Source organism: Nipponia nippon, unplaced genomic scaffold (genome assembly GCF_047370975.1).
Source record: "Nipponia nippon isolate SJK-2023a ecotype South Korea unplaced genomic scaffold, ASM4737097v1 scaffold_10, whole genome shotgun sequence".
In the NCBI taxonomy this organism is placed as follows: domain Eukaryota; kingdom Metazoa; phylum Chordata; class Aves; order Pelecaniformes; family Threskiornithidae; genus Nipponia; species Nipponia nippon.
In genome coordinates, this window is record NW_028262291.1 from 17083118 (window position 1) to 17096927 (window position 13810).

The 13810-nt window shown below is 45.4% G+C and overlaps 1 protein-coding gene across 5 annotated transcripts in view; it reads left to right on the plus strand.

Moving 5' to 3' along the window:
* OSBPL5 (oxysterol binding protein like 5) overlaps positions 1–13810 on the plus strand; it is a 182328-nt gene that overhangs the window by 30278 nt on the left and 138240 nt on the right. Inside the window, exons 1-2 of one of the 5 annotated variants that reach the window (XM_087745734.1) lie at positions 12423–12490; positions 13037–13086. The exons of 1 other annotated variant lie outside the window; for it this stretch is intronic. Coding sequence is in view for 2 of the 4 variants with exons in the window: in XM_087745730.1 (XP_087601856.1) it covers positions 11618–11794 (177 nt within the window). In the remaining 2 variants the exon portion in view is untranslated. Of the gene's footprint in view, positions 1–11329; positions 11795–12387; positions 12491–13036; positions 13087–13810 lie in introns of those variants that run through there. 3 more of the 5 variants (XM_087745730.1, XM_087745731.1, XM_087745733.1) reach the window with 3 other exon arrangements.

Below are 13810 nucleotides of genomic sequence, written 5' to 3' on the forward strand. Positions count from 1 at the left end.
TTAAGTCACTTTAAGAGCAATCACCAGCCCTGCCTTCATGGGAGCAATTAGGCATGAGATACCATGAGACTGCTTAATTTTCTCTCCAAATTCACTTGCTGTTGTACGTTTAAATCTTTTTCAGTGAACTTCATCTGTCTCTACTTTGCCCTTCCAGCGCCCTTTCTCCTTTTGTCTGGTAAAGATTTACCTTCCAAAAAAGCAGCACTGTTGGAAGGAATGTATAGTCAATAAATCAGTGTTTAAGTGATGTCAAACAGCTACTGCAGAGAGACCTCCTGTTTCTTGAAGGAGGTTTGTTAAGGGCCATATGATTTACACTCCTGTAAGCAAATTTTTGCAGAGTTAAGACCCACACTTTGAGTGCTTAGTTGGGCTCATGGCCGACTGTGTGTACTTCTCTGACAGTTGTATGGGGAATTTTTACAGCACCATGGGCTGAATTTGCTCCATTTTGTGAGGATTTATGTGTACCAGGTACCCTCTCTGCACTGGAGAACCTGTTGTGTGTTGTGGTGGCTCTGGAAAGCTGGAGGTGGAAGACAGCTATATTCAGACCTGGTGGTATATGTTTTGCCCTTTTGCAGAAGTGATTTCCAGCTTTGCTTCTTACATCATGAGATGCTCAGAAAACTTGCAGTAGTTATTCTCTGAAACTCTCAGGGAAGGCTTCTCGCAGAATTCCTCCAAAACCACAGAATATAATTCATCCAGAGCAGTCAATACTACCTACTTCTGTCAATTTAAAAACTCTTTTTTCATCAGCAGACACTTAACTGAGTTTGTCAAGGCATAATTTCTGTGCAGTGCAATGAATTCAGCAGACTACCTGTCCCTGTTTCCTTTATCACTCGTCCTTGTCATACTTTGAGATAAACTGTTCTCAGCATCTTAAGCTCTAGAAGTCCCTGGAGAAAGCCATTGCAGCTCATTAAAAACACCCCAACAACCCTTGCCCACCCATCAGGTCAGTGCTGCACCTCGGGGGGGGGCACTGGGAGTGCCCTGGCTGCAAAGCCTACGAGGGGTGTCTCCCTGGGACAAGAGAGAACCGTGTTAACAAGAATATTATTTCTCTAGAATTTGAAAGCTGAGCCCACCTCTAACCTCTTCTAGAAAAATGACTTCATTTGGTGCCCTTCCCCCAACTTCCTTGCAGTTTCACTGTAGGTAGACAAATATATTCGTCTTACGCACACCAGCAGCCAAGCTCTGTATTCTTCAGGATCTATATTCTGGGAAGTGTTTCTGCTGGCCCATGTGCTTTGGTCCTTTGATTTCCTTGTGTGCTTTGTTGAGAAGGGAAATGGTTAATGTTTACTGGCATTACAGCTACAATACTTGTCAGCTAAGTTGGCATCCGTTCAAGTGAAGGCAAATATCATGCAGCAGAGCAATCAGTTCAGTTTCTCTTCAAACTTGGCTTATCAACATGGGATAGTTATAATAGAAAGGGAAAGGGAGAGAGTTTCAACCTCTGTAATTAAACCAGCAGTAGTTCCCAGGAGGACGCTTTGTGTCTAAAATCAAGGCCTGCCCTTTTTACTTTATATTGTCGCATGAATTCTTTAAGCTATCCTGACAAAATCCGGTCTTCACCTAAATCAGAATGTCCACCCTGGTCTAACACAAACCATTTAATTAGACCAGTATAACCAGGGGAAAAAAATGTGCATAGACAAGCTCACAGGTATCTATTTATATTCACTGTGTGTTTTGAAAGGTCCCTTCCCATTTTAACAGAACGGCATTTCCTTTTACAAGTGAGCTGAGAGTCTGCCAAACAACTGCCAGACATCGAATCCTTTGTGGTTTTTGGAGCTGACACCATTTACCTGTGCTTTGGGTAAGAATTGAGAGTCTGCTCCCTCCCCAGACAGCGCTCTCCTACCCTTCCACCCCCAGCCTCCCTCTACCAAGCATACTGCTCCCATACCAAGCAAGCTTTTCTCTCTGTTAAAAAAAGAGAGGAGAGGGGAAGAGAAGTTCTTGCCAGTTCATGGCCTTACGCTTTTAGGGTTATAATGCCTTACGTTATTTAGGGTATATCTTACTGGCTCTCTTATAAAAAAAAAAAGGTGTAGAAAGACCTTTATTAGGGTTTGGTTTGTTTTTTTTTCTAGGCAGGCAACAGCATAAACACAGAAATAGAGACACCTTCTCTGACTGATTTGTCTCTTCTCTAAAGGTAACTTTTCTTCTTTGCGGGTCCTTTTAGTTTTGGAAAATAATATCTTTGATTCTAAAAACTCATTGGTACTTTTAAAAACTCCTTGGGGTTTTTAAAGAAAAATCTAATGAACCCATAGGAAAGCAATAGAGAAGAACAAGTCAGTGACTGTGTTTGCCTCTACAAGGGATAAAGTGCAATACTGAACTGAAATAAAATATTGTTATGTATATCAGAATAGGAGTAATTGCAGTTCTAGACATGGTAGGTAAGACACCTGCTGACATCAAGAATGTAAAACGTAAGTAAAGAAAGTCTGTGGGAAAGGCTGCATCCTGCAGATGAAGAACTGTGAGTGGGTAAAAGGTTTGCACAGAGATATTCAGTAGCAGAGGCTAGGGACCTAGTCTGATGAGGACATTATTTTCCTCACCGGACCCTCCTTTCTTTCCTTTGGGCTCTATGCTTTGTACCAGCTCACAGAATAGGCTTTTTGAAACTACTTAGTATTCATCACAGATGATAAGCTGTAATTTTGTGAAAACTAACATCTGTTCATGGAGAAACTGTGTGTACATGTATAAGCAGGTTTCTAAGACACATATTTGATAGAAGAAGAGAAAACAGTTTTGCTCAAATATCCCTAAAATTTACCAGCCTGTTTGACATAATCCAGTAACCCAACCTCAGAGCAATCTCAGGTAAAGAAAAATAATACATAATGATCTCCAAACCCCCAGCTCACATCAAATGACATTGCTCTGTTACAGATCTAGTCTGTTATGTATATATTTAGTCCGCTGCCTGATAAAAAGAATTTCCCACCACTGGCAAGTGCAATTTTTCAAACCCAATCTATATGCTGGACTTCACTGTGGCTTTGACCAGCAGAGCCTTGTATCCGTGCCGCTGCTGATAGAGGCCTCCTATGAGCTTTCTGACTGAGTCCAGAACTGCTGAATTTCATCTGTTTTCACTGGAAAGTTTGACAGAGTGGCACAGAGTTTTGCTGCAGAACCACAAGTTCGCTGAGATGCTTGGCACAGCTCTGATGAAAATAGGCTGAATTTTAAGGTTTTAATATGACCCCACACCCAGGAAGCTTCATTTGGATTCTGCTCTGCTTAAAAACAACTCTTTTGCCAAGAGTTACTTAAGGTACTTTTGCAGAGTACTACAAAGTTAGCTCTCCATATTCAAATGCAATTATTTGTCTCCCCCTGAGATCAGCTAAAGAGAATATTTTATTTTACTCTTTATTCTGCTCTCTTCTTTGTACCCAAGGTTCTAATGGGAAGCAGGACAAGGATTAATTGCATGTCAAGGAGTCCCAGCGGGTCTCTTGTGCTGGGTAGCAAGAGATCATTGATGGTCTTGAACTCTGATTTCGTTCAAATATGCCTGATCAACATAACTCCTCTAGTCCTGTAGTCATGCAAATATAAATACAAGTAATAACACTTTAAACTAACATGTTTCATGTATTTGTATATTTATTACAGTTTCTCGGTCTATGTAACCACAAATAGCATTTGTTGTTCAAAACTACGGTATGTTTTTCACTGACTGCCTTTTTAAAAAGGCATCTGTTCTTAGAATTTGGTCTTACTTTTAATCCGTGTATCTTTACCATGAGAGTTCAAAGTGGATGGCTGCTACATTTAACATGGTTCATCTTCAAAACAGTAGCGTAAACTCACCATATGACAGCGGCTGACTGAAGAAAGCAGCCTTTGGCCCCACGGTGAGGCTTGCACTCAGTGGAGGCCTGGGTGGAATATGGGGCTGCAGTGCTCCAGCTGCGGGTTCTGCTTCCAGCAGTCCCCGTGTGGGCTAGCTGCCCCACTTGCCACACAGCTGTCTCTCTAGAGGTGAAGTTGGGATGAGTAGCCTGACCCTTGCTGCCAGGTAGTAATCGAGGGAGCGTATGATAGAAAGGCTAAGAAATGTGCTCCAGGGCTTGAACAAATCTAAGGAGCTATTAACAGTCAGTAGATAAGGTGACATGTTATCCTAAAATCTGTCTCTTTGCATTCAGCAGTATTTTTTTCCACCAGTATCTCTTTCTTCAGTCAGCAGCCTGCTCATATCTCAGATGTGTCACTGGGTTTTTTCAGACAGATCAGCAATGTGGTTTTGAGGTAAATCTCCAGATTGTCTTTATTTACTGCTCTTTGATTCATAGCCAGAGCAGTTTCAGAGTACATGCACCTGGATTCCCTTTCAGTGAAACAGCATGGGAAGATGTACTCTAGGAGCATACCTAATTCACTGTAGCTGCTGACGGATGCTGACTTGATGGGACCAGACTAAAGCTAGTCCAAAGCCAGCTCTCTGAAAGGCAAATAATGTGGATGTTGCATCCTCACTACCAGTTTCTTCAACCCACAGATCTGCTGCTGCTTGCTAATGTAGCAATAGCATGAGAAAGCTACACACCACAGCAAGCCTGATTTCTCTGTATGAGGAGATCAGGAGATATAATAAATGGCAGTGAAACAAAACAGCTGGGACATTAATATTTTATTTGCAAAATGGTGGAACAAATATCTACAGTTCTCTGTGGTCACCATCATACTTCCCAAGCCATTATTCCACTATTTCAAGACTCAAATAGGAGCTAAATACAGCCATCCTCTGTGAGACTGCCTTTGTGTTTGGACTTCAATAGTACAGGTCTAATCAGTGACTCTGGGACCAAAACAGGTCCTCTATGGCATAAAAGAGATGGATGTTTTGCTCTGGAACAAACCTTTGTGTGTTGCCCTTTTGGACTGTAAGTCAGAGCATGGTCTTTGATAGTGTTAGATCTGTTCTGGGGAAACAGATTTTTTCTTCCAGGCTTCGCTCTTTTGTGTTTTACTTCCCCAGTTGTAATTTGTGACAGGAACAGGTCTCCCTGTTTGAAGCAAAAGGAGGACAAAAATACTGGCATCCGTCTGTGCAGACAAACCAATAAGCCAGCTGCCCTTCAGCAGTAGCAGAAAATATTGTACTTTCTCCTCCTGATCTCCTTCAAGCCCCTGTGGCAAGTGCAGGTATCCTGTTCCCGGGAGGCACCAGCAATAACAAAGAATCCTTAAAATTAATTGCAACAGTCAAGGAAACTTTTTTGCTTGATCACGGATGGAGACAGAAGATGGATTTCAGAGAGCAGAGCAAGAAAGAAGCTGTGAGACGTTCCATAATTTATCAGAGATGAGCTGGCTGCAAGAGTGAGTCAAGAGTCAGGCAAAATAAACGGGGTCAAGTATGAGAACAAACACATCCTGTAATGTTTGGAAGCAGCTGCAAGCTTGGGAATATGATATAGTGTTAGTACAAAGCTACTAAGAGATCAGATTTGTGACACTGTGGCCTGATTTCCAGATCAATAGCATATGTTGGGTGTCAGGAACTAGATTCAGTCATCTGTAAGTGAAAATGCCCCTCTCTGGAGAGGATGAAGTAATGAACAAAGCAGAACTAAGCTGTGACCCTCTGTCTGCCTAGATCCAGATCTATCTACGGACAGAGTATCAATCAGTCAATAAATAAATAAAGGTGTAGAGAGATTGGTATTGGTCTATACAAAGATCTGTGTGTCTATATCTGTGAGCCTGATAATCAAATCTTTTATGGAGACATGTGTTTATGTTTCTTCTTACTGTTAATGTTTCCTGTTTGACAACAGCACTCAGTCCAGACAGATTAAACTCGTTGGCATGTATTCCAAAGTTTATTTGGGGCAGGAAGAAAAAGAAACTAAAAAAACCTGGCTGTTTATGAAGTTTGACTTTTTATGGACATTTCCCATTAGCTCTTGAGGAAATCTGTGATCATTCAGAAATGTCAGCTATCCATACTGATATGGATGTTCCAACTTTATCTAGCCATGCAAAAAGTTCATTTACATATATATTCGTATGCATGTATGCATATATTTACATATATGTGTATGTTTTAGTTTTATCCTTCAAGGCTTTGTAACAGCTAGCTTGCTTTGCAATTAGCTTGAAATATGACCAAGAACAAGGGCTACTGGAATGTTTTTGAATAGCAAATTGGTTTCATGTCATGTCTTATCAATGGTTTTGAAATCTAGCCCAGATTTCACTGGAAAATTTGTCAGATCCTGGATATCTCGGCTGCTTTCCAGCCTGCTGCTAGCTGCAGAAGGAACCTCGCTCACCAGATCAGTTCAGCATGTTGGGCTGCCCTCTGAGAGGAGACTTGCAGTTCATTACTAACCAAGCCTGCAGGAGCGAATCAGGCTTGCAGTTGGTTGGTTGCAGTTTGGCAACCAAACTCTTTGATCTGTTTGTCACACCAAAGCCATAATGGTAGCATTCAGCTTAATTTGCTATTTTAGACACTTAGAGGAAAATAAAATAGGTTTATGGTGCTTGATGTGAACAGCCTTCAGATGAGCAATAAGAAATGAGGACCTTGGGTAGTCATAACTAAACCTCATTTGACTCCAGCTGTAGCAGGACCAACGTGTGTGGAAGAACAGTTATCTCCCAGCACAGACCTTAATCTCGGACTCCTGAGGGTGAGCCCCCTTGAGATGGAAGTTTATGTTAGTGAGGGTGCAGGGTAGAGAAAGTGAGCTCTGCCCAAGAAGTCTTGTTTAATATAAGATACCTAAGCTCACAAAAGACCTCTCTGGGATGAAGTCTGGACAGAAGTAGATAAGAACATCTGTCATCTTTTATCTTGTTACTCGCAGGTCTTTAAAACCGCCTCCAAAGCCTCTGCTGCAACATATTGCTGGAGACTCTTTCCTGAAAGCTCAAACCCTCTTTTACAGGACCATCAGAGCTGTGAGTGGCACGTGAGCCCTTTGGAGGCTTAGCCCACTGGGTGAAATTCCTAGCCAGACAACCTCTTTGCTGTCACCCAAAGCCCAAATGTCGACATTTGAAAATCTTCTGACCATAGCGTGTGAATAAAGACAGACCCTCAGATTGTTCACTTACTCCATCTTCTCTTGTACTGCTTCAGGCAGGGAGCATGGTGCTAACATGGCCAACATCCATCATTCACACAAAAAGTCTCCTAAGCTGAACTCAAGGCAGTCCACAGTGACTATTGCAGGTAGAAAAGAACACAGCAGAAAAGGAGATGAAATACAGAGCAGCAGGATCTAAACAAGATCTTAGAATTGTGTTATCTACGCATCTCAGCAGCAGACTGACGAGAAGGATGGAAGCTGGCCTGTGTTACTGTACGGTGAATATGTTAGCCAGGAGAAAAGTTCTCGCTAATGAAACAGGAAAAATTACCTCTACTAACGGAGAAAAAAAAACCAGCCAGAAACATCTTCTCAGCAGGGAACACGCACTAATAGACAGGAGCTGCTAAAGTAAACAGAAGCGCAGTCTGCAGTATCAAAACGCAGTGGCATTCTACTCCTTTTGATACTTGCCCACTGCCAGCTGTGAAGTCTTCACGCTGCTGCTTTTATGCTCTGCAATGTGACATGAAACCCTGCAAAGCTGATACTCCCTGTTATCTATTACTCACCGTGCAGCCTCCTGTGTAGAGCCCCAACCTTCAGCAGCCACCAATTGCTGAAAATTTTCCTCTACCTTTTGCCACAAGAGGACTCCAATCTCCAGTGTCTCCCAGGGAGATGTTTGTGGTTTTTTCTAACTTCCCCAGAGACCCGTTCCAGCAAACTCACAATTAGGAACCTGGTTTAGCAGAAGCTCTGTTTTTCAAAATGTAAAACAAGCAAATGTGTTCAGCTGTGGACTTACTTTTTCAGAGCTCTAAACAGAGTACTATTTGTTAACAAGAAGCTCTTACTCTATCCAGCTATGGCATTAAATATTTTTGCTAAGGAGCTTTGCACTGGAAAATGCATGCGGGTAAAAAGTGATCTTTTTCTTATCATTAATTGTATACAGCTGTGTTGAAGCTTATGGCTAATGATAAAGACCCGTGTTTAATAACTTCTTTTTTAACTCATTTGTTTCAAATCTTCCTGCTTCTTGTCTCACTACGTGTTGTCATGAGCTTAAGGGCAATGCTAACAACCATTCACATGATGTCTGATTAATGTGGTTATGGCTGTAGAGACATTGTACTAATTATAATGATAGGAATATGATTGTTCCTCTGAATTTGCATTTTAATAGAGAACAACAAATATATCTGATGGCTTTTATGGTATTTAATAACCTTTCTAGTCATAAATGGGAGCTTGTAGAGATATTGTAGGTATGTTGTGAGATACAGGAAAGCAGAAAATGCAAGCCTTGTGGACATTGCAAAATGAGTATGCATTTGTATTTCACATAGGTGGGGTCTGATCTCTGTTGGGGGGAAGAGGAGATCAGCAGTTAGCAAACGGTGAAGGATTCAAAGAGGAAGATGCAAGGGAAAGTGTTGCAACCATTTCCTAAACGGCAGGCTGCTGACCTGAAAGAACTGAGTGGTCTGTCTGTTGCTGCAGCTCACCTCCCTGTCTCCTTGTATCACAACTTTTAAACAGCACTGATACTGCATTTTGCACATCTCCTAGGGTTGTCGTAAAAAGACATTAGATATTGTTTTCAAGTGCCCTGACTATTAAACTCTCTGAGTTGCATTATTGGATTGTAAGGACTGGAGTAACACAACTGAATCACTCTGATTTCACTCTTGCAGCACTACAATTACAGCTTATTGTGCTTTGCTGTTTGTTACCCTTGCTTATGATAGAGTTCACACCAGTTTACAAGCCCTCTTAGGACAGAGTTATATTGCTGTGGTGAGAAAGGTAAGTGTTGCAAATGCTGGCAAATGCATATCACAGCTGCAGACCCCTAGAAGGAAGGCTGGTTTCTTGCAAAGGAGAATTGAAGCCAGAAGGGACCTCAGCCCTAGCTGCCAGGTACATCCATCAGAGAGCTTTTGTCAAAGGGATATGTCATATCTGGGGGACACTGATGAATTAGCTTTAAGCTAGGGAGCTCAGGTGGTGTTAACACAGAAGCTGATGCACACAGCAAACCTCACCCCACATGCAGGGCTGGGTCAGGAGCTCTGTGCTCCACAGCTACCCCGTTCGGGTTTTACGGGCAGCTCAGGTATATGTGCATGAACTGCAGGCAGCGCGGGCAAGGTAATCATAACCAGCAGATGTGTTGTCTTCTAAATGGCTGTTAACAGAACAGACACTAGAGGGCTGTGGAAAATAGTCTTTAAAAATATTACTGTTTGCATGGTTCAGTTTCCCCAGTTTTCTGTAGGGGATTTGTAAGGGGGAGAATGGGTCCAAGTCCTTTCTTTCACAGACAGGCAGGGAAGTGACAGATTTCGCTCTTCTTGTCTAACCCAGAATCAGAGGACCCATCTGGTGCAAGGTCTGAAGACACAGCAAATCCAATTTCAGGGCTCCCTGGACCACATCAGAAATGCCATGGCTACATGATGCAAAGCATCAGCCTGATGTAAATTTTCTGTGGCAGTCCAGTTGTACTTACAAAATATTGACAGTTTAACTGGCAAGCCTTTTGCTCCGTGTACCCACATCACTAATGTCACGTGCGCTGTCCTAGAACACATAGGAAAACATAAAGTATATTCGTTATGAGGATCTCAAATTGTTTTGACAGGAATGTTTTTGGATGCTTGTTTTTTTATCAAATGAGCTGTGTGTGATGATGTGCCAATGAACAGACAAAATAGTAATAATCATGAAATGATTGCCTGAGAAGCAAATCCTTTACTGGAAAGCTTTAGCCAAAACACTTTTAAGAGCATTTTAATAACTTTTAAAATTTTGAAACAGAAGTCCTTGGGAAGCAGGCTCTGCATTCCACTGTGATTTGCGTAGGGATGCTATAAACCCTAGATCTCCATATCAAAGTAGCTGAGGAGGCACTTCTGTTGCCATGGCTGGACAAAGCCAGTCTGGATGCAGATAGCAGGATCAATGTCAAGCCCACGGTTTCGTGAAAAAGCCATTTGGACCAGGCAAGGTGCTGGCAAACTACGTGGCTGCATTTGAGTGAGCCAACCCTAAAAGCAGAAGGGCGAAGGGAGTGGGAGGCACAGAGAGGAGCCTGGTGTGGCCTGGAGCAGACAGGGCAGGAGGCCGCGAGGAGAGGAGAGAAGAGGCCGTATGAGCTGGGGTAAGCTGCTTCTGCCTCCAGCACGGCAGCTCTGCCTGGCAGTGCCCTGAGCCAGCGTGACGAGAGGCCTTGGCTCATGCTCGTTCTGGCATCTCCGTGCAGTGCCCTGCCCCATTGCACAGTACAGGCTTGCCCTCAGGGTAAAGTTTTGGTGAGTCAAAATCCCAACCGACTTGAAGACAGCTGGAATCATGGTAATTCTCCACACCTTGCAGATGATGGCAGAAATCACTACAAATACAGGTGAATATAATAATTACCTGCCTATGCAAGTGATTTGGAGCTTATTTAATGGGTAGAGAAGAGCTATGGTGACTCTTGAATAGCAGGGATGGCTTAGGCTGTGTGATCTGTTCATAGTCTAGTTTATGATCTATTTATATTCCTGCTTTGTATTAGAACCTCTAGGAAAAAGCAAAAAGAGATGGTGAATTTTCTTGGTAGTACCATGCTGTACTCCTAGCTAGCTATCGGGTGTATTGCTCTATGTCCCACCAAGCTCACTAGGAGAAAATCAGCTGCTGCTACTGGCTAATGTTAGGTACGTGGGTGTAAGTGATGCAGGGTGACACCTTGCAGTCTGTGGATGGGCTGTAGCTGGTGGTAGTAAGTGAGAGAAATTGTGTCCTGGTCTGTATTGAGCTTGCAGCTTTGGATGAATTCAGGATTCTTCTCTTAGATCTGAGAGACCTTTTCAATTAATGAGTTGTTGCTCTTTAGAGTTGGAAGCTGGCTTCCTGAGTAGCATGAGGAACGTCAGAGCTGGTGGGTCTTTGTCTTGGTTTAGAGGCTGCACACACTAAAGAGAAAAAGGATCTAGCTTTTCCTGTGATGGGTGGGGAAGCAGAGCACTTCAGGCATCTGGTTTAACACTTCTGGTTTCAGAAGCGTGAGTCTGAGCTCCACGATGTGTTTGCACCGAGGGCTCAGCTGTACGTGGGTGACTCAGACTCGGTGATGAAAGTCAGACACGCATGTTGGTCACATTATCCCCTCATGTGATTTTGGTTTCAGAAAGTTTGGGTGCCTTTTAATTCTGTTGCTACTCCGAGTCTGGGTGGACTTTGGGCATTACCTTTTCGAATACCGAGGAAGGAGGCGTGAAGTCCCACTTGGCTTCCAGTTCTTGGTCCAGCCTTGAACTGTGGGACCCGCAGAGTGGAGGGGAGAGGAAGCAGCAGTTAAATACGTGTGGCTGGGTCGCTTTCTGCTCGTGGTGTTTTACCAGACATTTACTGCCTGTAAAGTCATGCCTCCCCCGAGGGGCAGGCAGGCTGCGGCCAGGGGAGTGATGATTGGACTGTCCTCCTCGTCTGGAGGAGCTTAGGGGTCTGTGCTTGCCATGGGATTGATTTTTCGCTCTGGATGCACAGGCGAAGCTGGGAGCGTGCCGGGCTGCGTGTCAGGGTTGCATATTGCACGGGCGCCTTTGAGTCACGGCATCGGAGGAGGCATATGGCTGGATGCTGAGACAAAGTGCTCCTGCAGCTGGAGGGCTTCAGCGTGGCGATTTCCCCAGGTTGACTTTTCTCCATTACCTCGTACACGGCGTCAGTGAGCCCCAAGGATGGCTTGTCGCGGGGGGGGGGGGTTTCTGCATGATTTTTGTTTAGGGGTTTGGTTTTTTGTGGTTTTTTTTTGCTTTATTTATTCTGCCTTGGCTTCAGCCTCTCCCTGTGTCGGGGAGAAGAAAGAAACAAACTCCGGGGCGGGGGGAATAACAAACGAAACCGAGCCGAGCCCCAGCCGGGCCGGCGGGGAGAGGCCGGGGCGGCCCCGGGGGTGCTCCCGCGGGCCCCGGCGGCGGCGCGGGCAGCCGAGCACCGCGCCCGCTCCGCGCCGCGCCGATCCCGCCCGGATTTTGCACGTTTCCTTTCTTTTTTTTCCTCCTCCTTTTTTTTTCTCCCCCTTCTATTTTTTCCTCTATTCCCCCCTCTCTTCCCTCCCTCCCTAGCGTGGTTGGATCAGTCTTTTGGTATTTCCTGCCGCCGCCGCCTCCCCCGAGCAGCTGTCCGGCCGCGGCCCGCCGCTCCGCGCTTTCCGTGCCGCGGGGGGGAGAGGCTCCGCGGGGCCCACGCGTGTCCCCTCCACCCCACCCCATCCCATCCCATCCCACGCGTGTCCTGGCGGCGGCGATGCGGGCGGGGCGGCGGCGGCGGCGGGGCGCGGCGTGCTGAAGGCGGCGCCCCGCGGGGGGCTCGGCCGCCCCGAGCAGGTAAGGCGCGCCCGGCTCCCCCCTGCTCCGGCCTCGGGTCGGCTGTCTCCGAGCCCTTTACCCCAAAAGCCACCCTCCCCAAAATACCCTCTAAAATCAAATACCTCCCCCCCAATTACCCCAGTAAATCCTTTCCGCCCCCAAAGCCAGCCCTTCTCCCTGTCCCGCCACGCAGCCAGGCTGCCTATTTTTAAGCATAACGTGGTATCCCGGAGTCGTCTTATGAGCAGGGTGATTTCAGTTAGAGGCTGAGCGTTGGCAGCTCCGGGAAGGTAACCCTGCCGCCTCTGCCCGTGCTGTGAGCCCAGGTTGTGTCCAGCAAGGGTGTTTTGCCATTTCTGTGTGTGCCTGTTGCGGTTTGGGGTTTGGAGGTGGGAGCTGTCGGGTGCCCCCACCCACCCACTGGCATCTCTGCGTGGCAGGGCTGGACGGCCGGTGTGTGGCCAGCATGTCATGAGGGATTGCAGACTCTCAAGGTGACGTCGTTTCTTTAGACGTGTGGGCGTATCTGGTCGGTGGAACCCATTTTTAATGTACCTCTTCTAGGATGGTGAGGAAGATAGGAGACTGTCTGCACTGATACTAATTGGCTACACGTAAGTAAGGATAGTAATTACTTTTCCTATAGGCATTTGTATGGATACCATACTGGAGACCATTTGCATTGCTATCTAAAAACCAGGTAGACCTGAGTTTGGAAATGCTTTTAGCTTGCGCTAAGTGAAGCAAGGCAGCATTCCCAGAGAAATAAATATATAAGCAGATACAACTGTCTGCTGGATCAGAAACCATGTTTTTCGACTGCTACACAAACCTAAAGTGCTGTAGTGTGAAACAATTGTTTAACATAAGTGAGGAGGAAACTTCTTTAAGCTGTGTAGTCAGCTCCTCACTTCATCCAGCTGCAGCAGTATCTTTGTTGTCAAAATATTCCTTCCCTCTCTTTGCACTGATGCACAAGATAATAGTAGCAACGTCTGTACAGCAGAGAGCAGCCGCTGCATTGGATGTGTCCCCAGCTGCCACCTTTCCTCCTTGGCAGCAAATTTCCGAAGAGGTGTGAGTGGGGAGGGTGGGAGATAAGCTTCAAGTCAGGCTCTGCGGCAGCTTCCCCTCTGCGCGTGGTAAGTTTTCTTGCTGAAAGTGAAGAATGGGGGTTCTCTGCAGGGCAGCTCGTGGTGGGGTGATAGGTGACCCTGAGAGTACGCTCACCCCAGCCTGGCGAGGAGGATGATGGCTGAGCTGGGCCAAAAAGGCGTGGGGACCGCAAACGAGTCCGGTTCAGCACCAGGGTTTACTTTGTGCCACAATTGATCAAGG